Source organism: Microtus pennsylvanicus, chromosome 6, assembly GCF_037038515.1.
Source record: "Microtus pennsylvanicus isolate mMicPen1 chromosome 6, mMicPen1.hap1, whole genome shotgun sequence".
Classification (NCBI taxonomy): Eukaryota; Metazoa; Chordata; class Mammalia; order Rodentia; family Cricetidae; genus Microtus; species Microtus pennsylvanicus.
The window spans coordinates 106,934,241-106,962,193 of NC_134584.1; the positions used below are offsets into that span (position 1 = coordinate 106,934,241).

The following is a 27,953-nucleotide window of genomic DNA, read 5'->3' on the forward strand; positions in this document are numbered from 1 at the left end:
ACGGGGCCGAGCCGCTGGCTGACCTTGGCAGGCCGCATCTGGCGCAGGTGAGGAGCGGCTGCGGCGTTTCTCACCTCGAGCCAGGCCCGAGCCACCGGGTCGCGCTGCTCCGGTGCCTGGCAGGACTCTGGACCGGTCTCGCCGACCCGGGGAGCTCGGGAGTTGCTTCTAGCACTAATCAGGGTTATAGGTCTGCACTGAGCGCTCACCGAGTGCCAGGCCCGGTGCAGGCGTCGGGCCTAAGAACAGACGCCCTCAGTCTCCAGAACCCACAGAGAATTAAGGCGGGATTGGGGAGTAGAGGCCAGACACGTGACTAGAGTAAGTTTAGGTCGCCGTAAGTGCTCCGAAGGGCCCTACAGGTTACTTTTAAGCTAAGACGTGGAGGTTGGAAAGGAGCCAGAATTGTGAGTAGGGGAAGGGTATTTCTGAAAGAGGGAAAGGCAAACACAAAAGTCCAGGTGGTAGAGCACTACTGCAGAACAGAAACCACGAGGAAAGTCCTACAGTTCATAGTGAGGCGGTTCAGCTTTTATCCCAGAAAGGGAAGGGAGTCACTGAAGAGTTCCATGAGTTGGAGGTTTTGTGGTTTCTTTTTTTTTTATTCGAGACGGGGTTTCTCTGTGGTTTTGGTTCCTGTCCTGGAACTAGCTCTTGTAGACCAGGTTGGCCTCGAACTCACAGAGATCCACTTGCCCCCTGCCTCCCTAGTGCTGGGATTAAAGACGTGCGCCACCACCGCCCCCTGAGTTTCAGGTTTTGATAAGGGTTTTATATGCTGGCTGCTGAGTTGATTAGTTGAAGCTTGGCTCTGCTAGTGCAGCCGAGCCTCCTAGAACCCAGAAGTTTCTCCGCGCCCTCCTCCGGGCACAGGGGATGAGTTGTCATGTTTATGAGACAAAGTGAGGGGGTCCACATCTGAGACCAAGATGGGTGGGAGCCGTGGGAAGCAATTGGACTACTTCAGAGCGGGCAATTAAGTGAATTCCGTGGAAGTGCTTCAAGCACGCCTGGTCTAGAATGAGTGCCACCTAAATGGCAAGGATGGCTGTTACATCACGGACGCGCTGTAAGGGAGTGATGACGGTTAGCGCAGCAAAGATCCTGAGAAGCAGGCTTCACTTTACCAAGGAGGGGTGGTCACGTGGTCACTCTTTTTGTGGAAGTTTTGCTGTGGGAGACCAGCTGTATACAGATAATCACCCTGAAATGCAATAAAAGCAATGGTGGTGTTTAATTAGCCTGTTTTTTCCCCTATTGTTTTTCTTACTTTGTTCTGTCACAACTTTGTTCTTAATGACTTTCTTGGTGGGTGTTCCCCAAGGCTGGCTCCTACAATCTCTAGTTGATTTCCTGGTTAAAAATCAACAACCCTCTCCTCCTTTCCTTGGTTTTGTTTCTGTTCCCTGGTGCTGTTTCTTATTTCTTCTTCTGAACTTGTGTCCCGGCGTCTGTGGTGGCAGCTGCAAGGGGAGAGTGACACAGAAATGTTTGCACACCATGTCAACTCAGGAGTGATCTCAAGGGTTTCTTTGCTATAGCAACGGACTTCGACATACTGTTTATGAGAGAGAAAATAAAGGCCCAGCCACATTATTTGAGACCAAAGAGCAGAGAGGCCTTTGAGAACAGCTTTAAGTTGTAGCCTGTTTTCTGGAAATGATGTGCTATGCAGCCTTTAGTTGAACTATAGCCACTTCTCAGAAAGTTTAAGACCGCAGGCTTTTCTGGCACCTGTGGGGAGTTTTAATAAACACTGTATTTGCCCCTAGTCGGCTCTTACAAAGGACTCGCCACTAAACCAATGTGCCCCGTGAAGCATTTTCTGTCCCACTCCCCTTTATGTGGTCTAAATTGAGGCGTGTTAGATCTCAGTGAAAATTATTCTAGAAGCAGATCCTTGAGAAAGGCTGAAAAGTGATTTAGAATTACTCAGGAATCTCGCAAGGACGCAGTAAAGTGCCTCTCCTGCGGGGTGCACCTCTGCCTTGCTCTGGGACCATGGGGCACTGAGCAGCTCTCTTTCTTAGTCAAGCCTACACCAGTGTCTTGCCCAGCGGCTCTGTTGTATTGCCCAAAGTCTGTTTCCAACTTTGACAAGACCCTAACAGTACTAGAAGGTTCTGTGGCTCTTCCTCACAGACCTGCCTGACTCAGAGCTGCCCTCATGGGTAAGATAGCACTTGAACAAGCTCTCTTGTCAAATGGTTGTTAGGCAGGAGTCCCTGGTTTCTGGATTGGTATAAACCTCTAGGTCTCACAGGTTCATCTGGTTCACACGCAGCACAGTAGAACAAAGGGCTAGAGGTGACACACACCCTTTCAGCGTAGCTTATTTGATGAGTGTGTGTGTTGTTGTTTCTGGGGATTGAATTCAGGCCTTTCCACAGAGCTATCCTACTTCCCTTATTTGTTTTTTATATAGAGTCTCACCTTGTAACTCTGGTCGTCTTAGAACTTACAGTGTGTGGACCACACAGAGCTTGCCTACCTCTGAGTTGTGGGGTTAAAGGTGTGTACCACCATGACCAGCTAATGTATTTTTTTAAACAGTAAATGCTCATGATTTTTAAAAAAGGTTGAGTAATAGTAGCGGACACACAGTAGAAACACATCAGTCCCTGGTACTGTATCTTCATGGAAATTACCCCGCATTTGGGTTCTGCCATTCCTTCCCAGAGTAATGTGTGCCTCTGGTAACACAGATTTGTCTGACTATCCCTTCTGGGGAACTATTTGTTTCTTTTGACAGTCTTGCTATGTAACCCAGGCTGGGCCTGGAAGTTGCAACTGTCCAGCCTTAGCCTCCCAAATGCTGATGGTCTTTTTTTTTTAATTTTTATTTATTTATTTATTTATTTTTGGTTTTTCGAGACAGGGTTTCTCTGTGGCTTTGGAGCCTGTCCTGGAACTAGCTCTTGTAGACCAGGCTGGTCTCGAACTCACAGAGAGGTCTTTTTTTTTAAATATATGTTTTAAATATGTGTATTTGTGTATGTGTCTACCTGTCACATATGTGGAGGACACTGGATCACTTGGAGCTGGTATTACAGGTGGCTGTGAGCCTCCTGGTTTGGGTTCTGGGAACTGAACTCTAGTCCTTCTGGAAGAGCTATGGCTGATCTTTTTTTTTTTTTTTTTTTTTTTTTTTTTTAAGATTTATTTTTATTTTATGTTTGAGAGTGTTTTACCTGCATTGTATGTCTGTGTACCATAAGCATTCCTGGTACCCTTGGAGATTAGAAGAGGGTGTCAGATTTCCTGGAACTGGGGTTGAAGATGGTTTTGAGCCACCATGTCGTGGGTGCTAGGGTCGGAACCCTGGTCCTCTGTAAAAGCAACAGAGGCTACGCTGCTGAGCCATCTCTCCAGCCCCAGGCTTGGTTTTTATTTATTTGATAGCTCACTCTACAATTGTGTGTCTTGCTTGTTCACCTAACTTCAGCTTTAGAACAAAGTCGTCCCTTGTTTGTGATGCTACATAGCATTGCCTTGTGTGCATATCCCATGACATGCTTATATTTGTTTTTGTGCTCTGTTATTACAAGGAACAATGCAGTGAACCTTTGTGTGTTAGGAGAGCATAAGATAAATACAGAAATAAAGTGTCTGGGCCACAAGTTAAATGTGTTCTCAGGTTTGGTTTGCCAAGTTGCTTTCTGGCTAACTTTTGAAACATGAGTAAAGAAGACACCCAAATAAGTGGGATTTGTGAAATTTGCCCTCAGCTCCCTGAACTGTGAGCAGCAGTGAAGAGCCAGAAGAAGGCTCCACTCCAGACAGCCCTGGTTCCTGTTTCCAGCCTGCCTCTTCTGCCTCTTTCCATTCGTAGCTTAAAAATATGAGCCTTCTAAGCTTACAGTTCAGCCTTTGGGAGGGGGGGGGTGGAAATGGCAGTTGTTTTGAGACAGGGTCTCACTACATAGCCCTGACTGTCCTGGAACTCACTATGTAGACCAGGCTGGCCCTGAACTCACAGAGATCTGCCTCCTCAGTGCTGGGATTAAAGATATACACCATGCTGCCTGGCTTTGTGTTGTTGTTGTTGTTGTTATTATTATTATTATTATTATTGTCTGATCTAAGCAACTTAACCTTCCCAGTTTCTCGGCCGCCTTTGACATACCTCTCTACTAACTGAGTTGATTCTGAAGTCTCCAGACATCTCTCAGGAATCCAAGGCTGCCTGTAGGTTCCCCAGAGCCAGGACTTCCCAGTCTGGTTGCTTTAGCTATCTCATGCATGAATTTCAAAACAACATTCTGAATTTATTGCTGCTTTTAATATTGTTATTATTTGAGCTAGGATTTCAGTGTTTCGCTATGTTGCCTAAGTTGACTTTGAACTCCTCGGCTAAGTGATTTTCCTGCCTTAACCTCCTGACTGCCTAAATTTGTTGTTTTTTTGAAGCAGTGGCAGGCAGGAAGTAGATCAGTCATACAACTATTATATCATTCATTATGAGAACTCAAAATGTTAAGGTTTTCTTTCCTTTTTTGGCTGTTTTGAGACAGTGTCTTACCGTGTAACGTTGGTTAGCTTGCAGTTTGTTGTGTACAAGATTGGCCTCATACTCAAAGATTTGCCTGCTTCTGCCTCCAGAGTTCTGGACTTTTGTCTCCGGTCATTTGTCACCGCTCTGGCTAAGATTTTCTTCATTGAATTTAAGCATATATATTAAGGTAGCCTAGTTTTATTTTTAAAATGTTATATATTTTAGCAAATGAATGTTAAATAGGAAAGATTATTGTCATACTGGAAGTGACCTTTGCCTTGTAGTGACAAGGGACAGGCCTGCATAGCCCCTTCAGTCTTCTGCAGATGTCAAGCAAGTCCATGACTTAGGTGGCAGATACTTGTGCCTCTAACCGTCTGTGCATCTCCTTGCCATTTCCTCCTTCCATCCATGCCAGCATCTGTATGTTTTGTTCTTTTTAAGCAGATGGCACATGAAGAATATTTTACCAAGGCTTCTATACGACTCAGCCCACTAAACACGCAGCTGGGGGCACTGTATGGGCAAGGAGAAGCTGTACACCTGACCTTGACTCTCTGGCGTTCCTTCTAAAGTACAGGGTTGCCAAGCCACTGCCCTCCTGGGCCAGCCTCCTGGTATTACCTCATCCCATGTCCTTTCTGGTCTTGTTTGTGCCCTCTTCTCTACTGAGACTAGAAATCAAAGCCACATCATACTCTGGCTCCTTCAGTGCCCAGAGCATCCTACCTAGGCCCAAGTGATCCCAGCCTTGCAGCCCCCACGGTTCATCTCTCACTGTTCCCTGGCATGCTCTATCTGAGAGGCTTCCCTTGCAAAGCACTGCCCGAATACTCAGATACCCGCTGCCTTGCTGTGCTCTGTGTCTCTCTGGGCCTCAGAAAGGAAAGATGGAGAGGGCAGGTACCTAGTCTCCTCTGTGTTTATACCTTCAGGGCGCACAGGACTGGACCCCGGGAAGCCTTAACTGGCCAAGGGCTGAGTGCACCATCTGGTCATGTTTTGGGGGAACAGAGCCACATATCTTTCATTTTGGACTCCCAGAGGGCTGTTGAGAGGGAAAGGACAGCCAGAGAAAGTCCACAAGCCTGATGACAATACTTGGTCTCATCTGTGGGCCCCATTTTGGATTTGGTCCGACCTCCCAGCCCTTGTAATGAAATTTTTTGGGCCAAAAAGAATTTGTGGCCTTCAGTTCAATGATAGAAAATATTATCAAGTTTGGAGTTAGCTCTCTCAGGGTTTGGGCCAGGCAGGGTGCTCCTGGATGTTCTTAGTGTCTGTTCCTGAGCATTGCTGCTACTTCAAAGAAGTCCATGCTGCCTCTGAAGTCTTAGGCAAGTGGCCTTCTCTAGACCAATAATACCTTAATTTCGAGTCAAAGCTACCTCCAAGACTGTTAGCAGCAAACTTCCTTCTTGGGATGGTGAGTTTTCCTCCCTCAGGACTCTGGGATAGTTTAACACAAGGGATGCCTGTGGCCCCTGTGGAGTACTAGGATCATATCAGCCATATGCTCCTGTTTCTCCCCTGAGAAACAAACTCTGCCAGGTATAGGGCTTTTCAGTTGTGGGGTTGATTAAGGTTGAGACTAGGCTTTGGGATCAAATTATGCATGCCCTTCAATGTGCTTGCTGGCTCAGATAGAGGATGCATGTGTAAATGCAAGGCCCTAGGTCCAATTCCCAGTACTGCAGAACATTTGCCCTGGTGGGGGTGATTCTGGAAAACCCATGTACTGTCCACAGAGATCTGCCTCAGAGAACTACCAGCTCAGCTGTGTTTACGGGGCTTGACCTGATGACCTTTGGGTATTTAGGTATTACAAAAAAAACAACAACAAACAAACAAAAACCAAACCAGGGACAAAGATTTGATCACCTGGGGTTTGTTCTAAAGAAAATTGTGTCTTTTTTTCCTTTGTCACCTTTGATTTAAATTTGAACTCTAAGATTGGCCTGCCCTTTCTCTGTCACCACAACTGAACAGCCCTGTACCTTGAGGCAGTTTCAAAAAGAAGAAACAGAGACCTGTGACTGATCATAATTCCCTAGTTTTGGTAATGGCAAGAAGCACAGTGACAAGATCAGAATGTCAGCCCAAGACAGTATGGTGGCAGAGTCTTGAAATCTAAAGGCTATCCCGGTCTATACAGCAAGTTGAGATACATGGAAAATCCATTAGTCAGATTATCTAGTCCTTCAACTAAATTAAAAGGAAAAATAGAGACAGAGAACTGTATGTCAAATACTTGAGCTGCGCGTGTTTGGCTCACACTTGTAACCTCAGCTCCCAAGGTCATGAGGCAGGAGGATTGCTAAGGGTTTGAGCCAACCTGGGCTACATAATGAGTTTTAGGGTGGTCATGGTGAGACTCTATTTTACTTATCTTTTTGAGTAGCAGTATGTTTATTTCTCGGGGCCATCCACTTAAGAAAGCAGTTTCAGGACTGTGTTCCCAATCAGGCTGTAGCTACTCTGCAATGCTCACCCCAGTCTCCAGTTGAAGGAGACACGCGCATGGTCTATGCCAGGGCTTGGGCAAAGCAGATTGCCTGCAAATCAAAACCTTTGGAGGTAAAGTGCCCAGGAAACTTTGGCTACAAAAGCCCCTTGGAGGAATGCACCCTCTACTTGGGGGGTAAAGAAACCTCATCGTTACAGGTCTCACTGTGGGAGTTAGTGAAGTTAGATGCTATCACTGAAGTATTCACTCGTTTCTTTTCAGACTCTTCTTCCAGCATCTGTTATGAGAAATTGCTAAACACTTTAAAACGGGCCAGAAAGATTGCTCAGTGGGTAAAGGTGCTAGCTGCCAAGCCTGACAGCCTGAGTTCGAACTCTAAGACTCACGTGGTGGAAGGAGAGAACAGACTCCTCCAAGCAGTACACACACACACACATTTAAAAGGAAAAAAGACTTCAAGACAGACCTGTGCTGCCAGAGTGCAGTGAGGCTGCAGCAAGCCTTCGCCTCCTCTCCTGCTCTGAACGGCCTCCGCTGCTTTACCCGTGGCCAGGGATGTTGGTCTAGTTGGGGTTTTTGAAGATACTGGTTGTATACTATCGGTGTCAAACATTTAGCAGTTATTTTAATGCAACACATATGTGGAGAACATGCTTAAGAATCCATTATGGAACTGGAGTTGGTAAAGTGCCTGCCTTGTGGGTGTGAGACCTGAGTTGAATCCCCAGAACCTGTGGGAAAAGCCAGGCATGGTGGACTGCTCTTCCAAAGACCTGAGTTCAATTCCCAACACCCACATGGTGGCTCACACCCATCTGTAACTTCATTCCAGGCAACCCTGTGTCCTCTTTTGACCTCCCTGGACATATATGTAGGCAAAATGCCCATAAATTTAAATAAATGTTTTTATAATTATTCTTCTATCTTTTCTGTGTATGGGCGTTTTGCTTACATACATGTCCATGTACCATGTGCATGCCTGGTGCCCATGAAGGCTAGAAGAGGGTGTCAGATCCCCTGGGTGTGGAGCTATGGCTCACTAGCTGCTCTTCTAGAGGGTCCAGGTTCAATTGCCAGCATCCACATGGTGACTCACTTTGCTCAAGTTGTCCCCTTCTGAGAGGTAGCCTGTGGCAGGGGAGATGGTTCAGTGCGTAAGAGCACCTGCTTCTCTTGAAGAGAACTTGGATGCTTTGCTTCGCAGCACCCACACCAAATGGCTGTAACGGCCTGCGACTCCGATTCTGGGGGATCTGGTGACCTCTTCTGGACCCTGGGACTCTGCACGCATGCACGTGTGCACACACTTGCTGTAAATAATAAGCAAATGAGGGCGGAAGGCACCTAAGTAGTAATACCAAGGTTAGCCTCTGGCCCCTGTAGGTGTGCCCACTCATACCCCTCACACACACACACACACACACACACGGACAGTGCACACATGCATGCAGAAGAAGCTATTCTGATGTAGGTTATTTCATTCTCAACCCTTTCTTTGCAGCTGGGTGTGGTGGCACATGCCTGTAATCCCAGTACTCAGAGGGAAGAGGCAGGCGGTTAAGACCAGCTATGGCTACATAGTAAGTAAGAGCTTGCCTCGGAACGATTTTCTTTCTTTTTCCTATTATTGATAGTTCTGAATGTTAGACTTGTCTCCCTCTTAAGGATCAAAAGGTATCAAAATATATGGTTTTTGGTCAGGCATGGTGGCAAACAACTTAAATCCCAGCATTTGGGAGTCAGAGGTAGGTGAATCTCTGTGAGTTCAAAGCCAACCTAATGTGCACAGCAAGCTTCAGGTCAGCCAGCGCTACATAGAGAGACCTTGTCTTAGAAAAAGTAGGATAAACAAAGGTATGCTCGAGAGTGAAAAATAGGGCGAGGAGTCAGGCATTGGCTGTCTCCCCATTGTCTATGAGAACTTCTGTTTTTGAGACATAGTCTCACTGTATAATCAGGGCTACCCTGGAACTCACCAGGTAGACCAGGCTGTCCCCGAACTCATAGAGGTCTGCCTGTCTCCTGAAATTAAAGGTGTGTGCACCACACCTTGTATGTGTGGATATTGAATATACAAAGATATAAAGCCTTAATGCTTAATTCTGGTCAACAAATGTTGGCAGTTCAGCTTTATAACAATTGTGGATAAACCTGCTAAAGTCTAGGTAATCGTGTTTGGATTAAAAATACACATTTCTTTCTGAGGGCAACTAAATGGTTTTCCTATCACTTTTATCATATGGTTGATTGCAATAACTGTACTTTTCTGAGTTATCCTACATGCAAGAGTTTGTGTACTCATGTGTGTGTGTGTGCATGTGTGCATCTAAAAACTAAATCTAAAGCTGGGTGGTGGTGGTGCATGCCTTTAATCCCAGCACTCTTGAGGCAGAGGCAGGTGGATCTCTCTTAGTTTGAGGCCAACCTGGTCTACAGAGCGAGTTCCAGGACAGGTTCCAAAGCTACAGAAAAACCCTGTCTCAAAAAACAAAACAAAACAAAAAAAGAATAAATCTAGGGCCTCACGTGTGCTGGACAAGTTTATTATCACTGAGCTGCCTGCAGCCTGCAAGTCCGCGCTTTAATAGTCTGTTTTCTTGTCCCTGTGGCAACCTCAGCCAGTCCTCTCATTTGGACATAGACCTTGTAGGATCAGACACAGTAGCTGCAGCCTAGGGATAGAAAACAAGCCAGAGAGCTATTTGAGGTACTTACATGTACCATGTGGTACGCATTTACTTGTAGGATTGCCTGCAGTATCACTAAACTATGCAGCCTAGGGGGCACCCATACCCCTACTTTCCAGAGGAGTAAATCTGGTCCTCTCAGCTAGTAAGTGCAAAGCCCAAAGTCAGACCTAGACCTGTTTCTTCCAAAGTGGGGAGTCTCCTTAGAATATGGAGTTCTTTCAGTTTGGCCTGCAACCCAGAGTGGGTTCATGCTTTAAAGCCTCTTGGTGCTGAAGCTTGGGGTACAGTGATTTAAAAGACAAAAACCACAAAAAAGCACAGTGACTTCAATGTCAGATGAAGGTCAGAGTAACCTTGCAACATTTGTTTAGGCACAAACACAGTAGTTATTGCAGATACAACACAACAATTACTCTGACTTATACCATACCTTCAGTTATTTCAGTTTAAGTTTGTGTAAACATTAATGATTTTGTTAGTACATCTGGACTCTGGTCAGGGTCATGGGAACCCCAAGTGTACTGCCGAAGCAGATGTGACTGCTGGGGTGGACTGCTGAGAATGGTCTAAGCAGCCACAGAATGGAGTCAGGACAAGAGTCACCTTAGTCACTTCAGGCCTGCTTGGCCAGGACCATATATCATTTATCTGACACACATTTGCTTTATTTCAGAAGTTTCAAGTCATCGAACATTCAGTGAGCATCTATTATATACAAGGTATAGTTCCTGATCCTTGGGGGAGGGGACATGGGGGACAGAGGTGAATGAATTACAGCATGCTCACTGTCTGAGGGACACTAGTGTAGGGAGGCGACAGGCATGGGGATGGCAGAATACTCTAGATTACGTGACCGTCCTCATAAGGACTGAGCACAAGGGCCCCTGACTTTGCTGGGGACCCTGTGGAAATCTTCCTGTATCAGAGGATGTTTGTCGTGGGCAGGGATGGCCCAGTTACATCCTGTGGCCTGTGAAGCCAGTCACTCCAGGTAGAAGTGTCGCGGTGCCCTCCTTTGCTTTGTCAGTGTATTGTCTGCTTTGGCATAGCTGCGATGACAGACCTGACAGGAACTGCCCAGGGAGCAAGGATGTATTTCTCATTGTGTCCGAGGGTGCCAGCCCATCGTGGTGGAGCAGCTCTTTCCATGGTGGCGGAAGCTGTTTTACATCATAGCAGACCAGGCAGTAGAGAGCAAGGCAGGAAGTATGCAGGGACAACATCCCTAAGCCCATCTCCAGAGACCCATTTCCCCTAACTAGGTCCTTCCTCCCAGAGTTTCCAAAAGCTCCCCCAAGACTGCACCTCTAGATAGGAGGCCATTGCAGATTCAGATCCTAATAGAGATTGCTGATCTGTGGGTACGTCCCCCTGAAAGGAGCATCTAGCTGCCTGGGTTTTGTTGCTCACTCCTGGCCTTCCCACTACGAGCTTAGAACTGGCCTCTTTCCCGAGGTGTGACAGTGTTTGCTTAGTTTGTCAGTCCAGAAGATACTGGTGGGCAGGACTCTTCCTCCTGTAAGGACAAACTGGTCCTACTGTTCCTACCGCCTTGGTCAGCAGCTGGGCTGTAGCAAGGCAGGCCAGGGTAGGGGGTTGCTGCCATCTTGTGGTCTGGCTGTGGCCAAGGCTTGACCTTGCTTGGAGCTTTCTCAGTGGCTCTTACCCTTCTGGTAAATCTGTACACCAGGCCCAGATTGGCTGGGAGAAGCATGATCATTTATTCTGCCAGAAGAAATCCAAGAAGAATCCTCCCTTCCCTTGTGTGCGGGCTCATCCTCAGCCAAGCAGCCATGGAGAGCTCCTCTGCAGCACAGGGGAGAAGTTTCTGGTCCCTGGTCCTAAGGAGACTATGTGTCTGCTAAGCAGCTGAGGCCAGATCTCCTTTCTGAACACCCCCACTGCCTGTTTCCCTCAGCAGAGGATGGGGGGGGGGCCTCTCTGACACTTGATTTGGATCTTGGGACGGAGGTGACTAATCCTAACAGAATCAGCATGTGTTCTCATCGCCCTGGCCCCAGCTTGATATTGTTACCAGATGAGAACATGTCTTATTGAGTTTCACTCTTAGGGCTGTGGAGAGGGAACACTTTGAGTAATGGGCAGCCACAGTGTCCTGAGTAAGTTCGGACCATCCTCCCTTGACCTGGCTAGGCTGGGTCAGAAGTCTGTTCTCAGGTTTAGAGAACTGTCTATTTCTGTCAGGCTAGGACCCCAGGTTCCCATGCAGAGGGTACAGCCCTGCTGGTCCCTATGCTCCTGCTAAATCCTGGCTGCAGCCAGGGCCCTGCGCTCCCACGGGGCCTTTGGGGGCTTAATACTGTCTACTCTTCTCCCCCTGGAGATGAACATCTGCAACAAACCCTCCAACAAGACAGCCCCTGAGAAGAGCGTGTGGACAGCGCCCTCCCAGGACAGTGGCCCTTCCCCAGAACTGCAGGGCCAGCGGTCTCGCCGGAATGGATGGAGCTGGCCCCCCCACCCGCTGCAGATTGTGGCCTGGCTGCTCTACCTCTTCTTCGCTGTGATTGGCTTTGGGGTGCTTGTTCCCCTCCTGCCTCACCCCTGGGTGCCTGCTGGCTATGCCGTATCCTTGGACTATATGGGACTGGAAAAGCTGGGGAGGTGGATAGATAGCAGAAGGCAGAAGCCTGAGGCTGGGCTCAGGGTCTTAGGGAGCTCATGGTGTAGAGCAGAGTCTACTCAGCTGATTTTCTGCCTGGCTTGGACTTCTCACTTGACCCTTCCACTGATAAAGTGAGTGGGCAGCCCCAAAGCTCATCAGAGCACAGAATTCCAGAGAAGGGCTGACAGAGACTCCTAAGGCTTCTTCAGACTGATTATGCTTGAGCAAAGAAAGGGAAATGAGGGGGCGAGGACATGGCTCAGCTGGTAGAGTACTTGCCCAGCATGTGCAAGGTCCTGGGTTCAGCGCTCATTTGAAACAGCAAGTTAGGGAGCAGTTATTCCACTGTGAAGGGATTTGTCACGGTGCAGTTTTCCCACATAGTAAGTTTCGCGGTCCATTTCAAATGTGGTTTTATTTATAGACGTTATTTTGCTATGTCTAGGAATATTTGCACGCTTATTGGTGTTAGGATGAGGGTTGCTATGGCAAAAGGTGGCATAGAAATGCCCTGCAGGCTCCTGGGAACAGTGACAAACACTAACTTGCTTGAGCCATATGGTCTGGCTGTCTTAGCCCTGGTTGCAACCCCCAAGGACAGAAGGCCTGGCTACAAGGTGGGGTGTAGGATGCATTAAACTCCCGTGTGCCCCATCAGAGAGTTCCTTCACTGTCTGCTGGCATCGCCCTCCTGAAGAGGAGTCCTGAGAGAGGGAGATGGGATAGGTCCAGAGCACATGCCCATGGGGCTTCCTCTCAGCTCAGGCTCCTCTGGGCTGTGCTGCTCAGGGGAGCTGTTGCAGCTCTCTGGTCCACAGGAAGGGGTTCTGTTTGCTTCTAAGGACTGGCATGACAATGAGCGCTTGTTAGGAAGTTTGTGAACATAAAGGGCTCCAGCTGCTAATCCAAGTGTTCTTTCTTGGAGACCCCAGAGCCCTGGGCTGGTGAGTGGTCAAGGCAGTGGAGTAGAGGGGTTAGAGAAGATTGTCATCCTCAGGCATTAGCAGTGTCTGCGGGGGCTTCTTGGTTCACAGGAGCCAAGGCCAGGGCAACAGCTGGGTGAGTGCATAGGAAATGACTTTCCTGAAGAGACCATGGGCCTTCATGTGATTAGGTGAGTGTATAGGAAATGACCTTCCTTAAGAGGACCGTGGCCTTCATGTGATTAGGTGGGACAGTCTCCTGTGGTTTGAAGTAGCTCCATCCCTGACTCAGGTCACCCAGGTCCCCTCAGGCACTCTCCTGAAGTGAGGAGGGTCAGAGCAAGTGACAGCAAACAAAGAAACACCCACTGAGCCCTTACATGTGCTACACACTTGACAGGGCCGTGTGACAATCCTGTCAGGAAGGCCTTCTCCCCATTCATGCAGTGGGCTAGTTACGTTTCTGCAACTGTGACGAAATGCTACGGCCAAAACTAGTGATAGGAGAAAGAGTTTATTTCAGCTCATGGTGCCGGGGGTTAGATAGGGCTCATATGGTGGGAAAGCGAGGCAGGTAGGCGGGCATGAGGCAGGAAAGCTGATCACATTCACTGCACACAGGAAGCAGAGACAGTGAGCAGGAAGTAGAACAAGACTAAGAACCCTCAAATCCTGCCCCCCAGTGGTTGACTTCTCCAGCAAGGCTGCCCCTCCTACAAGCTCTCAGCCTCCCAAGCAGTGCCACCAGTTGGTGACCAAGTTTAAATTCATGAACACATGGGGGACGGTTCTCATTCAAGACCATATGAAGAAAGAGGCTCATACAGGATAGTGACTTCCAGAAGGGCTGCTCAGGCTGGGGAACGGAATGATTTGAGGGTTTGGTCTACTTTATATTCTCTCCTTATCTTCTGTGAGCCACATGGACGCTCCCAGAGCCACCTAGCCTGGCAGTCTGACCAAGGCTGTATAGTTCCATCAAAATCTCCTTCCGTTAAAGCAAGCTCTCAGGGCCTCTGAGAGAGAAGTGGGGACCAAGTCCCCACTGTGGGCCCAGAATGGGCCTGAGCTTCAGGAATGCAAAGGTGACTTTGGGTGTTAGGGACCGGGACCAGGAGGAGGGCAGATTGGCAGGTGGGGCACAGTGGTCACACCTATGCAGATATTGGGAATGCAGTGTAAAATTGTAGGATGATAAATACCCAAAATGCACAGGTCTTCTATTTTTCTTTTTCTTTTCAAGACGGGGTTTCTCTGTAGCTTTGGAACCTGTCCTGGAACTCACTCTTGTAGACCAGGACTGGCCTTGAATTCACAAAGATCTGCCTGCCTCTGCCTCCTAAGTGCTGGGTGCACGCCACCTAGATTTTTTAGAATTCCCTTGGAAAGCTCAGAATTTGGCAGCATGGATCCACATATAGCAGTCGTGAGCTGGGACAATACTTCAGCCATCCCTCTGATTGACAGCCTGCACGGTTCTGGTATCAGCCCAGCCCTTTTCCCTCTGCCTTCCCTTCCAAGGCCCTGTTAGACTTTCCTTTCCACACGTCAGCTGCGATGACATTTCTTTAGAGAAATCTCCCAGACCTCCACGGTGTTTTCAGGTCCCTGTTCAGGCACCATCTGTCCTGACCAGCAGGACAAGAATCAGGGTCCCTGGTAACCTGGAAGAGAGGAATGGAGGGGCAAGAGACATGAGAAATGGACATCAAGTCTGTGTTCTGATCAAGCTGCCAACTTTAGTTTTTCTCAGGAGCCTTATACAGCAAACAGGCAGGGGGGAGGGTAGGATGCTGGAATGTCAGGTCTGGAGGCATCCCTTAGCTGATAGGAAGAGATAAGGGGATGCTGAGGGTCTGTAAATATTTACAGGGGGAAATGCTAATCACTTCTGGTGCCTGGGATCCACATATCTGCAGGCCTGTAGACAGTCTTAACTTAGGGAGATAAGAAGATCCCAGAACTTTCCCTACAGAGCCTTCTGAATAGCTTACTTAACTTGTGAACTTAAGATGGCTGTAACCAAAATACAGGTCTTTGCTTCGGCAAGAACCTGTCTGAGTAGATAGTCACCAGTACAGACTGATGGGACTGACCTGTTATTTGATTGGTGCCTGTGCTTTCCGTCATGCAGCAGGCTCCTGAGGGCCCAGGACCCACCCTTGCCATATTCCTTCATGCCTGGTGCAAAGGGAAGAACCGTGTAAACAGCCGAGTGCGTGAAGTGGTAGGAAAACCAGGAGAAGGCAGGAAGCTAAATGTTTGCTCACAGTGAGTGGCGAGAGTTGGGAGAAGCAAGAGCAAGGCGAGCTTTGGCCTGGGCTAAGGCATGACCTTCATCCAGAGAGCCAGTAGTCACTGGAGGCCTTGATGCAGGGAAGAGCGTAAGTGCAGGCTTCTGAAAACTCACTCCTGGAACACAGAAGGGTAGACTCTGGAGAAGAGTGAGGTTCTCAGGTAACCCTGGCCACGGGATAGAGAGCTCTTCAGCTGTGGCACAGCACATTCTGGAAGGGCCTAGCTCATGCAGACAGAGGAATCTGGCTACCGAGGGAGAGTGAAGAGGTTGTTGGGCAGCTGCCGTGGTGGGTAAAGGATGAACACAGAGTGGTGGAGGGATGGTACCCGCCTGGCTAGTAGGAGAACAAAGAATGCTCATGGGTGAGTAGGTGGAGGGACAAGTAGTATCCGCCTGGGTGGAGCCTGTGGGTGAGCTTGTGTGAAGACTTTGCAGCCAGTCGGCAGCCTGCTCATTTCCTGTATTTGGCTCAACAAAGCCATGGGAAGTGCTTGTGTTAGTTCCAGGAGTTAGCTGCACTGCCCTGGCTAGCCCTGACCATGTGAGGCTATCCCAGACACTCAGCGCGGGGTGCCAAGCACCTGGACTTGAGGTGGGGGGGGGAGCCAGTAGATTAGTCCTGTCTGCAAGGGGTTCTCCATCTGGCCCCAGCTATTGAAAGGGGGCAGCGGCTTCCATCTCAGAAGTTGCTTCCTGTGAGAGCAAGGAAACCAAGCTCAGAATTTCAGCTTTAGACTCTGGACCTTAGGGGATGGCGGCCTTCAGACTTTCACCTTCTGAAATCTGAGGCAAGAAACTGGCAGGGCCTAAGCCCCGTGGCTAGACCCCTTGGTGGCAGTAGTACACAGTACTGACCTTTGGGCTCCATTGTCATAGGACCCTGTTCTGCTGAGGGTTTAGGGGTCTGATAAAAATGTCTGGTGAGGGCAGGAGAACATAGTACAGGCAGAGTCTCTGTACAAAGGAAATCTGCATGGACAGGGAAGTCCTCTATCCAAGAAGGTGGGTGGGCTCCCGGTTTGCAGAGTATGGACTGAGTCTTTAACCTGCTGGGCTAGTGCATGGGTGCCATCTTTGCTGGCCACCTGGTGGTGCACCTGACTGCTGTCTCCATCGATCCAGCCGATGCCAATGTGCGGGACAAGAGCTATTCTGGGCCCCTGCCCATCTTCAACCGCAGCCAGCATGCACACGTCATCGAGGACCTGCACTGTAACCTCTGCGACGTGGACGTGTGAGTGGATGCGTGCGAGCGAGTGGGTGGCCCGTGAGCACGCCTGGGGGATGACCAGAGAGTCGCACCAGGCTCCACACTTAGACTTGTGCTCCTGAGCACTTGGACTTCGTATAGTCAAGAGCTGTGCTGGAGGGTGGGTGTGCTGGCCCATACCCTTCGTCCCAGCACTCAGAAGGCAAGAGGCAGGCAGATCTCTAGGAGTTCAGGCCGGCCTGGTCTACGTGGTAAGTTCTAGGACACCTAGTAAGATCATGTCTCAAAAACAAAACAGAAAGAGTCTTGGTAGAGCTGGGCATGGTAGTGCATACAGTAATCCCAGCAATCGGGAGGCTGAGACAGGAGGAGTTTAGTGAGCTTGAGGGTAGCCAGGGCTACATAGTAAGACACAGATTCAAACAAACCACCACCACCAAAAACAACAACAAAGTCTTGGCAGAGTGACTTGAGAGTGGCTGGGAGAGAGGACGAGGCTAGCATTTCTGGTAGCAAAGGCAGGAGGCACTGGGTGGCACCATAGTCCATTCTAAATGACCAACTCTGCCAGTGGCGTCTCCACTGCACCCAGATAGGGCAGGAGGGAGGCCAGCCTTACGTGTTCTGTGTGCTAAGTGCCGTGTTCTTTAACAAAAGAGCCAGGTCAGAAAGCTAGGAGGTGTCCTGAGCCACAAAAATACTGAGCAGCAGAGTCAAGGCCACATTAGCTGTGGAGCCCCTGCCCCCAGCACGTTTACCCAGGAGGGGTCTGAGGCCAAAGAGGCCAAGTGGCTTACTTCCATGTCTTACTGCTGAGGAGGAGACAGAACACCTGGTCTCCTTTGGCAAATCCCAGTGCCTCTCTAGGAGTTTGGAAATCTCGAGACTCAGGTATGTGTTGGGGAGAGCGTGTAGCCCAAGGCCAGCTCCACTCTTGAAAACTGAAGGCTTAAAGTAGCCTGTTAGAGGGTCTGTGTAAAGGAACTGAAGGCCTATTGCCATTCCCTAAGCAGCAGTTAGCACGCACTCTGAGTGGCTCTGGCAATTACTTTCCACGAACGATGGAGAGAGATCCTGCCATACTCATTTGGGTCTTCCGTCGTGCCTCCTGGGGGAGACCCCACTTGTCTCCTAATGTGGCATTCTCTCACGGGTTCCTTGCCCACGGGTTTCCTTAACGCCCCTAGACGACAGTGAACACCTCTCCTTTCGGCTCCTTTACAGCTAGCCCACACAGGCCTTCTGAAAGAGTGCCAGGAAAATTCCCGTAGGATGGCAAAGAAAGGGACCCCAAAATGGGGCTGTTAGAAGTGCAATTAAAACACCAGTTGGGCAGCTGTGCATTCTGCCTCAGGTTCCGTACCTGCATCTTGTGTGTGGTCTGGCACAGAGGTCTTTGCTTGCAAAGGACACCCCCTTTCTTTCTCATGTGAACCTTACTTAGGTATGTAGTTCCAGAGTAGGACCCCACAGAGCACCCCCTCTTCCCTCTACCATGGTTCTCAGAACCTTCTCCAGGTGTCCTACCACGTGTTTCCGCCAGAGGGCGCGTGTGCTCCTCATTGCAGCGCTCCGGGAGGGGCGGAGGTGCCTGTAGGTAATTAGGAACCAGGCCTGACTTGATCGCTACACCTGCCAAGGTGGGCTGGCTGGCCGGTGCGAGGTACCTTCCCCAACCCTCCGTAGGAGTGCGCGATCCAAACACTGCAGCGCCTGTAACAAGTGCGTTTGCGGCTTCGACCATCATTGCAAGTGGCTCAACAACTGCGTGGGCGAGAGGAACTATCGGTGAGAGTCAGCTGGGGTCTGGGAACTCATGCCCTCTGAGTCTGGGCTCTATTGTAGACTGCTTGTAACGGGGCGCACAGTTGTGGGTAGGGATGTGTGCATGCTGAGAAGGTGGTATTTGGGATGGATGAGGGTGGGTTTGGAGTCTTCCATCCTATTGGTCCAGACAAAGATGGGGGGCCTGATAAGTGGTTGCCTCTTAAGGCTCTATGATTTTGACTTCTGAGGAGTTGGGGCTTTGGGGTCAGGAGCCTGGCTTCTGGGCTTCTGGCTGTTACGAAGCTCGAGATCCTGAGTGCTCACAGCTACCTGTGGCCGGGCCAGGCTCTTTCTACACAGTGTGGCATCTGCTTTATTGGGTGTTCTGCTCCTGGTGCTGGTGGCCACATATGTCTTCGTGGAGTTCTTTGTCAACCCCATGCAGCTTCGTACCAACCAACACTTTGAAGGTCAGTGTGGGTTCTAGACACAGACATGTTTTAGTCAGTGCACCCCTGGCCCCTGGCTAAGCACAGACTGCCTATGCCTTGCAGTCTTGAAGAATCACACAGATGTGTGGTTTGTGTTCTTGCCTGCTGCCCCTGTGGAGACCCAGGCTCCTGCCATCCTGGCCCTGGCTGCCCTACTCATCCTCCTAGGCCTGCTTTCTACGGCCCTGCTCGGCCACCTGCTCTGCTTCCACATTTATCTAAGTGAGTGCCTCCTCCAGGCTCACACTGAAGGGGGGGAGTCTCGGCGGCAGGGAGGTGCCTTTTTGAACTGTAGAGCCTTGAAATCCAGTGCCAGTTCTTTGTGGTAGGCCTGGTTTTGCCCCATTGCTTAGTATAATTGTGGCTAGGGATTTGAACCTGGTACTGGCTGCCTGCCCTTGCAGTTTCCAGTGTCACCTCTCCACTACTGACCCCTCTCTTCCCACACCCACCAGTGTGGCACAAGCTTACCACCTATGAGTACATCGTGCAGCACCGCCCAGCCCAGGAAGCAAAGGAGACCCACAAGGAGCTTGAGTCGTGCCCCCGCAAGATGCGGCCCATTCAGGTATAGAGGTGGCCCAGAGACCTGGGCGTGAGTGTATGTGTGTGGTGGGGAGTGGGGCTGTGCAGCAAGAGCCATTGAGGAGACCATTGCAAGGGAAGCAAGCCTAGGACAGCGACAGCAGCTGGAGTGGGCACTGGGAAGCAGGACCCAGCCTTTGCTGGGCCATGGGCATCAACATAGCCAAAAGGAGCTCCAGTGTTTCCGCAGTCCCATGTCCTCCTGTCCAGGCACCAGGCACTTGGGAGAGGAAGCTGACCACTGGTTGTCAACTGGGTAGTTAGGCCGTAACCATCGGGTCTCTTCATCTGTAATCTTGACTTCTTACCTATTATCCTATTTTAGTTTTAGAACAGGGGCAACTGTTAACAGTCTGTGTTAGAGATGGGCACATTAAGGTTCAGAAAGGTTAAACCGAAGTCTGGTCTGGGAAGAGTTAAGACTTCTACACATAGGGGACAAAGCAGGAACCCTGCAACCTAGGCTCTGGCCCGGCCAGCCCAGCTGCTGACCAGCCTATCCCCATTCCCACGCTCCCAGCTTCCTGAGGTCAGCAGCTGGAGATGGAGGTGGTCCAGTGCTCAGAGGCCCTAGGGACTGGGAAGGCAGGGGGCCCGGGCAGGCTTTGCTGGGAAGGCTGAGATCCCAAATCTTCATGGCAACTAGATACAAACACAGGCTGGTGGGCGGGTTGGAGTAGGACCCCGCCTCTCCTTTTCTCATCCCCAGGGCTTGAACCCTGCTCATGGGCCAGGCTGAGGAGCACTAGCAACCGTTAGAGAACCCTGTCACCCTATCACATACCTGCCCTGGTCTGGGCTCTGAGCTGTGTGCATCCCAGAGTACCTGTCGAGTAAGTCAGCAAGACTTGCTCTGGGATGCCCAGACTTCAGGGTCCTGTACCTTTGGGGCCAAGCTTGGCAACAGCAAAGCCGTTTAAATCAATTCTGTTTGTCTGCAGCTAACTTGAGGGAAGCCTGCCCCATAGGAGCCGGGTGCTTGTCCTCTTTTACAGAAGAGAGAACTCTATGGCTGAGAGGTTCCAAAGTGCATCAGGAATGTGCAAATGTTTGAAGGTTTCTGAGGAAGGAACCTGAGGATCAGTTCTGAGGAAAGGAGGGAAGGCTGAGTGGGCACCTCCTGGTGATATCTTCAGACTTCCTTTTAGCTGGTTAGGGCCTGACTTCTGTTCTATCCTGGAGACTAGGGGATCCAAGGTAGCCTTTGTCCCCTCTGCTGGGTGCTGTGGGGAGAAAGGTGCGAGGCAAATAACCTTAAGGCTCCAGTACCTGGGACTAGTTTCTGGCCTGTGCTGCTCTGCTTGGACAGGTATCCCCATATCCTCCCCAAAAGGGTCATCTTGGGCAGAGTTTGAGCATGTGACTTTATCTGTGGCCTCACCTGTGCAGTCAGCCAGTAGTTGGCTGGGCCTTATCCTAGTCCCTAAAACTCTCAGGGACCCAGCAGGCAGCCTCCCACCCCCGCCCAGCAGGAATTTGGGAGGGGCCCCTCTCTGGAGCCGTTGCCCCCAAAACATAGGCTTGTTTTAGAGACGGCTTTCTGTTACAGTGTCGTCTCTGCCTTAGTCAGGACGCCTCTGTCACCATGGAAACTCCTGCCTAGTAGGCGACAGCTGTCTGGGTGCTCCCTCCAGCTCACTGGCCCCGCCCTTTGCCCTCTGCCCCACGCCCTTCCTGAGCTGGCTTTTCCCGGGCTTTTATTTCTTCACCTGCAGTTCTCTCCAGCAAAGCTGGAGGTGGCGGGCAGGCGGAGGTGCCGGCCCAGTCACTCCCACCCCTTTGCTTCAGGGTTTGTTACTTCGACCGCCTTCGAGTTCTCTTTGTATGAACCAAGATTCAGGGCTGCGGTACTCTTTCCTCACCAGCACCCTTTCCTTCTGGGGAGCAGGGACAATGATTGTACCCTCCTGGTTCTTTGAGAGCGAGGGGTGTACTCAGTATGCAGCCAGACTGACCTCTTAGTGCTGGAGCACACAAACTGGTCTCCTGGTCTCTGAACAAGTTAGTTGAGGACTGTAGCCCCAAGAGGAGCCAGGAGCAGATGAGGGCCACTCTTGAGTGTCTTGTCCCTAAGAGCCTCTTGGCTATGCTTGCCCAGTCTAAGCATACTGGACTCGAGGGGCTGCAGCCTTCCTCAAGTAGAATAACTGGAGTTGGACTAGCTGAAGAGAGCCCTTGTGATGGCGCGAGATCTGGAAATGAGTGTTTGAAACCTTACCCTGCAGAAGGGTTTTCCTAGCCCATCTGAGATCCAGGAAGACAGCCCTAGACCCCAGGGACATGAGGCCACCAAGCTTCTAGAGAGGCCAGTGACAAGGTGTGCCCAGGGCTTAGGAGGCTGTGGCTCCAGACATAGCCTCCCAGCCTTTCTGACCCCCTCTTTCCCGAGGAGATGGAGTTTTATCTGAGGAACTTCAGCCATGTGCGTCCAGAGCCCTCTGGCCAGGCCAGGCCGGCAGCATTAAATGCCAAGTAAGTACTACCTGGCTGTCCCCATGGGTGGTGGGAGAAAGGGAGGTAGGTCAGGGTCAAAACATGTGTCTGGGGCCAGTTTAGCAAAGTCTTGGATGGATCAGTGTCTCTCTGTCCTGCTAGGACAGGAACCTCTAGCAGGCAAGGGCTCCGGGGCAGCATCTAGAGCTTGCTCTCTGGCTTTTACCTCAGTCCTTCCCAGTTTCTTGCCACCCAAGGCCAAGTGGAACCACCACTGCCCTCCTCAGACACACTGGCTCTGCCGCCACGGATCCAACCCCAGGTAGGAGGGACTGGGCTTGATCCTCTGCCCAAGAAGAGGGAGATGGAAAAGAAGCCTCCATTCTTAGAAGTACTTCTGCCGCTTTGGGCAAAGTGAGGTCTGGGGAAGTGGCCCACACTCCCTCTGTCTCTGCAGAAAAAAAGGAAGCGGCGTGTGTATAGATTGCCAAGGTCTGGGGTCTTGGACCTGGAGCCGCCGCTGCCCAGGTTACGGGGTGAGCATTCCTCTCAGGTTGGATTCTGTTGGGTTAGTTCGAGGGAGGGAAAGGTTCCCTTCAGTAAAGTTTCCTTCACTGTGCAGAGACTGGGACCCCTGGCCGCCACTCCAGCTCTTCGTCGGATTCCACCAGTGCCAGCCCAGGCGCTTACTACTCCGCATCAGCCGAGTCCATGGAAGAGATTCCAGTGGCCCAGACACGCCTGGGCAGTGCCGCGCTGGGCGCCCCAGGAGCCAGGGGCCGAGAGTCTGGGCTGGCGCTGCAGGCACGTTCGCCGGCCGTGTTTGTGAGCCCGAGCAGCGGCGAGCCCGGGTCACCTGGCGGCAGTGAAGATGGCCTGCCTTAGTGCGGACTAGAGGCAGGAGGGCCGTGTAGGAATGGCCGGCCCCACTCTATGCAACACCCCATCTTTGCCGCACCGAATGCGGGCCTCAAGGCCGGCGGGATCGGCCTCCCTTGCCCAATACTCAGCAATATCCGCTCCACCCGCCCTGATGCTCTAATAAACTTTTTTTTTTTTAAAAATGCTTTTGTGGGCTTAGGGCTTATTTTCATAATGGAAAGAACCGTGGTCTTCCTGAAGCCGCCCGTGACTGTTACTAGCTGGCCTCGGGCAGAGTGTGGGGTGGGTCAGGAAAGGTGGAAGATTCCCTGGAGAGGATTTTTGTTTTAAGGGTCGGGGATCAAACACGGGGTTTGTTCATGTTCAAGCACTACTACTCGCCTTCCCACCTCTCCGTTCCTTCTCCAGCTTCCTTTGTAGCCCAGGCTAGCCTCAGCATTTTGAATCCATAGCTTCGGTTCCTGAATACCCAGACTACTGGCGTGTGCCACCACACCCAGCAGTGTTATTTAGTTAAGTAGTGTTTGCAGTTGAAGACTGAAGTGGAAGCAGGCTCCGGAGGCAGCAGCAGGAGCAGGGGCTGTGAGGCCGAGGAGAGGAGAGGAGGCAGTGGAGGGAGGCAGCCGTTCTTGATGTCCGGAATTGTTTCCTGACAGTGGTCGCCATCAAAGTACCCCGCATTCCAGGGCTAGGTATATGTGATCCACTGATTGTCCCGATCTTACCCCGATGGGCCAGAATCTGGACTCTACTCAGAACCTGGGGGTAGTTGGCAACAACTGTGGTCTTTCTTTAGTTAGCTGTAGTCCTTGTCAGTGAGGGAGACGATCCCGCTCTTTTCAACTCGGCTTCTAAACAGTCTCAGGTTGACTCTTTCAGAAGTCCTTTAAGGGCTGGGGACCCCACTTGAGCTTTAGGGTGCTCTTTTCCCACTGGCCATGGGAGTTCCTATCCTAGGACATCCAGGACTGCAGAGGGCAGCTTTGGCTGCTTGAGGACCGCGCTGAAGGGGAGGGGAAGTCGCCGCAAATCCAAGGGCCCAGAGCCTACAGAGCTAACAGGGCGGGGTCTGGTGGGAGGAGCCAGCGTGACCTTGGTCACTCTCCCGCCGAGACTGCCTAGGGGGTGGGACTCACCGTCTCTATGGTGACCGAGAAACAAGGGATAATACCACGGAGCCGCCCCGGTTGCAGTCCCGTCCGGGAGCCGGCAGGGAGCGGAGCTGTGGAGCCTCCTGGTCTCCAGCATCTGTCGATTAGTTCCTGGGTCCTGTCTATCCGAAGGCACACTCAGGAGCAGCCACGAGATAGAAGCCGGTAGGAGAACTGAACATCGACCACCCTGATTAATATCCTCCACAAGGAGGGGTGGGTGGGAGCAGCCTGTACCAGCCTTGGATGCACCCCGGCCCTGGCCCCAAGCGTTCCACACACACCCCTACCCCCACCTCCTTGCTAGGCTGATTGATGACTGCAGCTGTCCCAGCAGGAGCTGACAGGCGGATTCAGTTCAGAGGCGTGGTCACTCCGTCCAAGGTCTACAGACCCCAGAGCAGTTGTCTGTGATTTTGTTCCACCTGAACAGCCCCCAAATCCATCTTCCCCTAGACAGAAATGAGCAATAGGCTCAGGATCCTCCCATCCTTGAGACGAGCATCACATAGCACCCAAACTCCCTGGGTATGTTTACTGTTGGTGACCAAGTGCAGGGCTTTGGGTTCCCGGTTGGGGTTTGCACCTTGGGAGAGGCAAAGGGAGCGCAGTACCATCTGGGTTACATCCCACAGAGGTCCCCTGCAATGTGGAGTTTGGTTTCCCCATCTTAAAAACTGCAACTTACGGATGAGCAGGTGTGGTCACCAGGAAGGGTCTTTCAGTGTCTACTTACTGGTATAGTAGTGGAAGAAGAGGAAGCTGTGGGGGGATGGGGGGGGGTTGTGGTCATTGGTGACTTGTTCTAAGAGGCAGACAAAGATGGTGGCTGAGAATGAGGGTGTGGTCAGGATGCTGCAGTGGGTGTGGTGATGGTGGTATATCTTAATATGATGCAGGAATATGGAGATGCCAATGCTGGTTAGACTCTCGAGGGGCTTTGGGGCAGTCTGTATCAATAGCTCTAGGTATACGGATAATGTAGGAAAGCGAGGGGTGTGGTCAGGAAGCTGCAATATGGATTGTGGTGGTGGGTGTTCAACATTTTGCATGGGAGTACAGAAATGTTATTGCATAGACTGGACACTGTGAGGGGGGGTTCAAGGCAGGGCTGTGTCAGAAGCTGCAGGTATATGGATGAAGGGGGGTGCTCCAGGGTATGGTCAGGGGGCCTTTGTAAGGGCTGTGGGTACAGAGTCAGGTTAGTGAGTGTGGTTGGGGTCTTCAGGATGTGAAGGAAAAGGATGCAAAATGGGGAAGCAAGTGAGGTACAGGGCATGAGCTGCAGTGGGAGTTTCACAGTGGGGCCGAGGGTGTGGTCAGAGGGCTGCAGGAGGGAGCTGAGTGAGGGTGGCTCAGGGGGTGCAGGAGGGAGCTAGGGAGGTGCGCTTTCGTGCAGGGCTGAGGGTATGCTGGAGAGGGGGTTCAGTGCAGGACTCTTAGTGTCTGTGCCGAGATGGAAGTGGAAAAAAGGGTCAAATTCTGGGCTTTGGGTGTGGCTGTGGGTAGGGTCAGGGGGTACATGGTTGAGGGTGTGGAGAGCCAGGGCTCAGTCAGTGCATATGAGCTGTGAGGGTGTGGACTGGTGTGGTCGCCCTCAGGGTGTGATAAGAAGACCTTAGTGAAGGGCTGAAGTGTAGACAAGGGGATGTGTGCTTCAGTGAAGGGTTGAAGCACCAAGATCATGGTCCCATTAGCATGGAGGACTTTAGGGGCTATTCTAGAAGCCTCCACCTAGGTTGCTTCCAGTTTCTCACTCCTAAGCTCCACAGACTGGGAGCTCAGCTTCAATCAGTGGCAAGGGGCCAAGAAGCCACGGTTGTGCCCTAGGCTTAGGGAGTGCTTGGCATGCCCCACCCGTGGGCCCCTGATCCCCAGCCCAGCCCAGCCCAACCCAGCAGCACTGGGAGCTTCTCCCTGAAGCCGCCCTGACACCATCCTACCCTTAGCAACACTCTCCAAGCAGTACTACCCTCCCTTAGCAACCGTCTCCAGGCTTCACAAACTGTGGCCAGGCCAGACCTAAGTTCCTGCTCCCCTCATGTTTTTGTTTAACAGCAAATAGTAACAAGGCCAGGGCTGGGCCAGCTGCACCCCTGCCTAGGGCATGCACCACTGCCCTTGTTCCTGCTCCCTTGTCAGGCTTAGGCTGGGCCTCTCTAGGTCTTCATGACCCTTAGAGAGACACTGCCCTCACGAAATACCTGCCCATACGCCAGCCTTGCCTGGCACTGACCCAGTTTGACAAGGAGCTTTTAGGGAGGGAGGGCTTTCCTGCCCCCCCCACTTCCACCCAAGCAAACTTTGTGCCAGGGACAGACAAAGCCATGCCCTAGCTGCTACCCGCACAGCCCTTCTGGACAGTGCCACTCTGTTCTCAGTGCTGTGTGGGCATCATGATTTCATCTCCTGAGCCCTATTGAGAACCAGAACTGGCATTGAGCGTGACAGGACCTTTCTGCCTGTGGCTCTCCCTCAGCTCTGGGGCACAAGAAGACACAAGGTGCCCCCTCTCTCTGAGGGACTATACCAGGCGTGGGCCAGCTCACCCCTTGTCGGTTTTGAGATGGCAGCAGGGATGGTCTGGGTCTCAGGCGGTGATGGAGGTGGATTCCCACAGGGTTGGCATGGCAGCAAGCACCGATGTAGCTGGGCTGGAGGAGAGTTTCCGAAAGTTTGCCATCCATGGCGACCCCAAGGCCAGCGGACAAGAGATGAACGGCAAGAACTGGGCCAAGCTGTGCAAGGACTGTAAGGTGGCTGACGGAAAGGCTGTGACGGGTACAGATGTGGACATCGTCTTCTCCAAAGTCAAGTGAGTGCTGGGCAGCCCTTTTCTCGTGTTCCCAGAAAGTGGGGAGTTGGGGGTTGGGGGCTGGGGTCAGGGAGGATATCAAGAAGGGAGAATCCTTACGGTGCACGTGGTGCCTGGCAGGGCAAAGTCGGCTAGAGTCATCAACTATGAGGAGTTCAAGAAGGCCCTGGAAGAGCTGGCAACCAAGAGGTTCAAGGGAAAGAGCAAGGAAGAGGCCTTTGATGCCATCTGCCAGCTGGTAGCAGGCAAGGAACCAGCCAATCTGGGTGTCACCGTAAGTGCCCTGCTAGCCCTGCTGCTGAGAGGGTATGGGGAATCTCAGCTGGAGTGGGGTGGGTAGGATGGGCCAGTTTCCCTCTTAGGTGACCCTGTTGGAACTCTGTCCAAACAGAAAGCAAAAACAGGAGGTGCTGTGGACCGGCTGACTGACACCAGTAAGTACACAGGTTCCCACAAAGAACGCTTCGATGAGAGTGGCAAGGGCAAGGGTATTGCTGGACGGCAGGACATCCTGGATGACAGTGGCTACGTGAGCGCCTACAAGAATGCCGGCACTTATGATGCCAAGGTGAAGAAGTGAGACCTGGGAAGGCCCCCAGTGAGGCTGCTCCACTGGAGGCTCAAGCCCGGGTCAAGGGTCACACAGAACAAGAAAGCCTGGTTCCCTCCCTGCTGGATCTGCCACCAAGAGCTTCCTGCCCAGTCCCAGGGCCATCCCACCAGGCCTCTGACCCAGACTTCTGTGTCCCTTCCTTCTTCTTGTCTCCCTGACTTCTGTCTGGGAGTCAGTGCCTATACCCTCACCTCCCCAGCCTGGTCCCAGGTATGGCTGACTCTTGCCTGCTTGCCTCATATTTAAGCTGCTGCTCTGGCCAAGTGCCTAATTCTTACCCAGACCTCAATAAAGATACCTTTTGTACCAGTATGGACTGACTGGGTGTGATGGGGTCATTGCAGCCCCCCTCAGTCTCACCACCTCCTGTCATCCACCCTGCTGGGCTCTTCCTTCCCACTGGCAGCCGGGCCCAGGAGAATGGATGAGATCCTCTTCCATTAGTGCAGAGCGGAGCTGCAGGGAGATGTAAAGTGTTCTGCTGGCCCTGACCCCAGAGTGATGCC

General features: G+C 51.4%; 2 protein-coding genes across 8 annotated transcripts; both read left to right on the forward strand.

Annotated features, from left to right (window-relative positions):
* Zdhhc1 (zDHHC palmitoyltransferase 1) lies at positions 1-23,042 on the forward strand. 6 transcript variants are annotated; one of them, XM_075977180.1, is made up of 12 exons: positions 1-47; positions 8,464-8,542; positions 11,997-12,239; positions 16,559-16,734; positions 18,397-18,498; positions 18,823-18,947; positions 19,032-19,190; positions 19,424-19,536; positions 21,943-22,025; positions 22,218-22,308; positions 22,444-22,522; positions 22,609-23,042. In XM_075977180.1, exons 2-12 carry the CDS (start codon positions 8,480-8,482, stop codon positions 22,869-22,871), a joined length of 1,497 nt encoding a protein of 498 aa, XP_075833295.1. In that variant the 5' UTR covers positions 1-47; positions 8,464-8,479; the 3' UTR covers positions 22,872-23,042. The 6 variants fall into 6 exon arrangements, with proteins under 6 accessions (XP_075833295.1, XP_075833297.1, XP_075833298.1 ...); XM_075977181.1 differs by lacking the exon at positions 1-47 and adding an exon at positions 10,326-10,371; XM_075977182.1 differs by lacking the exon at positions 22,218-22,308.
* Tppp3 (tubulin polymerization promoting protein family member 3) lies at positions 8,464-27,759 on the forward strand. 2 transcript variants are annotated; one of them, XM_075977187.1, is made up of 4 exons: positions 8,464-8,542; positions 26,640-26,834; positions 26,955-27,108; positions 27,226-27,759. In XM_075977187.1, the coding sequence occupies exons 2-4, from the start codon at positions 26,647-26,649 to the stop codon at positions 27,412-27,414; spliced, it is 531 nt and encodes a 176-aa protein (XP_075833302.1). In that variant the 5' UTR covers positions 8,464-8,542; positions 26,640-26,646; the 3' UTR covers positions 27,415-27,759. The 2 variants fall into 2 exon arrangements, with proteins under 2 accessions (XP_075833302.1, XP_075833301.1); XM_075977186.1 differs by lacking the exon at positions 8,464-8,542 and adding an exon at positions 24,003-24,184.
* Positions 27,760-27,953: the final 194 nt, after the last annotated feature.

What these genes read in the sequence shown, in the direction of transcription:
- Zdhhc1 (XM_075977180.1), top strand. Translation starts at nt 8,480, where the DNA reads ATGCCTGTAATCCCAGTACTCAGAGGGAAGAGGCAGGCGGTTAAGACC. An exon ending in AACCTCTGCGACGTGGACGT is followed by an intron (nt 16,735 to 18,396) that starts GTGAGTGGATGC and finishes AACCCTCCGTAG; the next exon opens with GAGTGCGCGATCCAAACACT. An exon ending in TACCAACCAACACTTTGAAG is followed by an intron (nt 18,948 to 19,031) that starts GTCAGTGTGGGT and finishes TATGCCTTGCAG; the next exon opens with TCTTGAAGAATCACACAGAT.
- Tppp3 (XM_075977186.1), top strand. Translation starts at nt 24,012, where the DNA reads ATGGTGACCGAGAAACAAGGGATAATACCACGGAGCCGCCCCGGTTGC. An exon ending in CAGCCACGAGATAGAAGCCG is followed by an intron (nt 24,185 to 26,639) that starts GTAGGAGAACTG and finishes GGATTCCCACAG; the next exon opens with GGTTGGCATGGCAGCAAGCA. An exon ending in ATCGTCTTCTCCAAAGTCAA is followed by an intron (nt 26,835 to 26,954) that starts GTGAGTGCTGGG and finishes GGTGCCTGGCAG; the next exon opens with GGCAAAGTCGGCTAGAGTCA.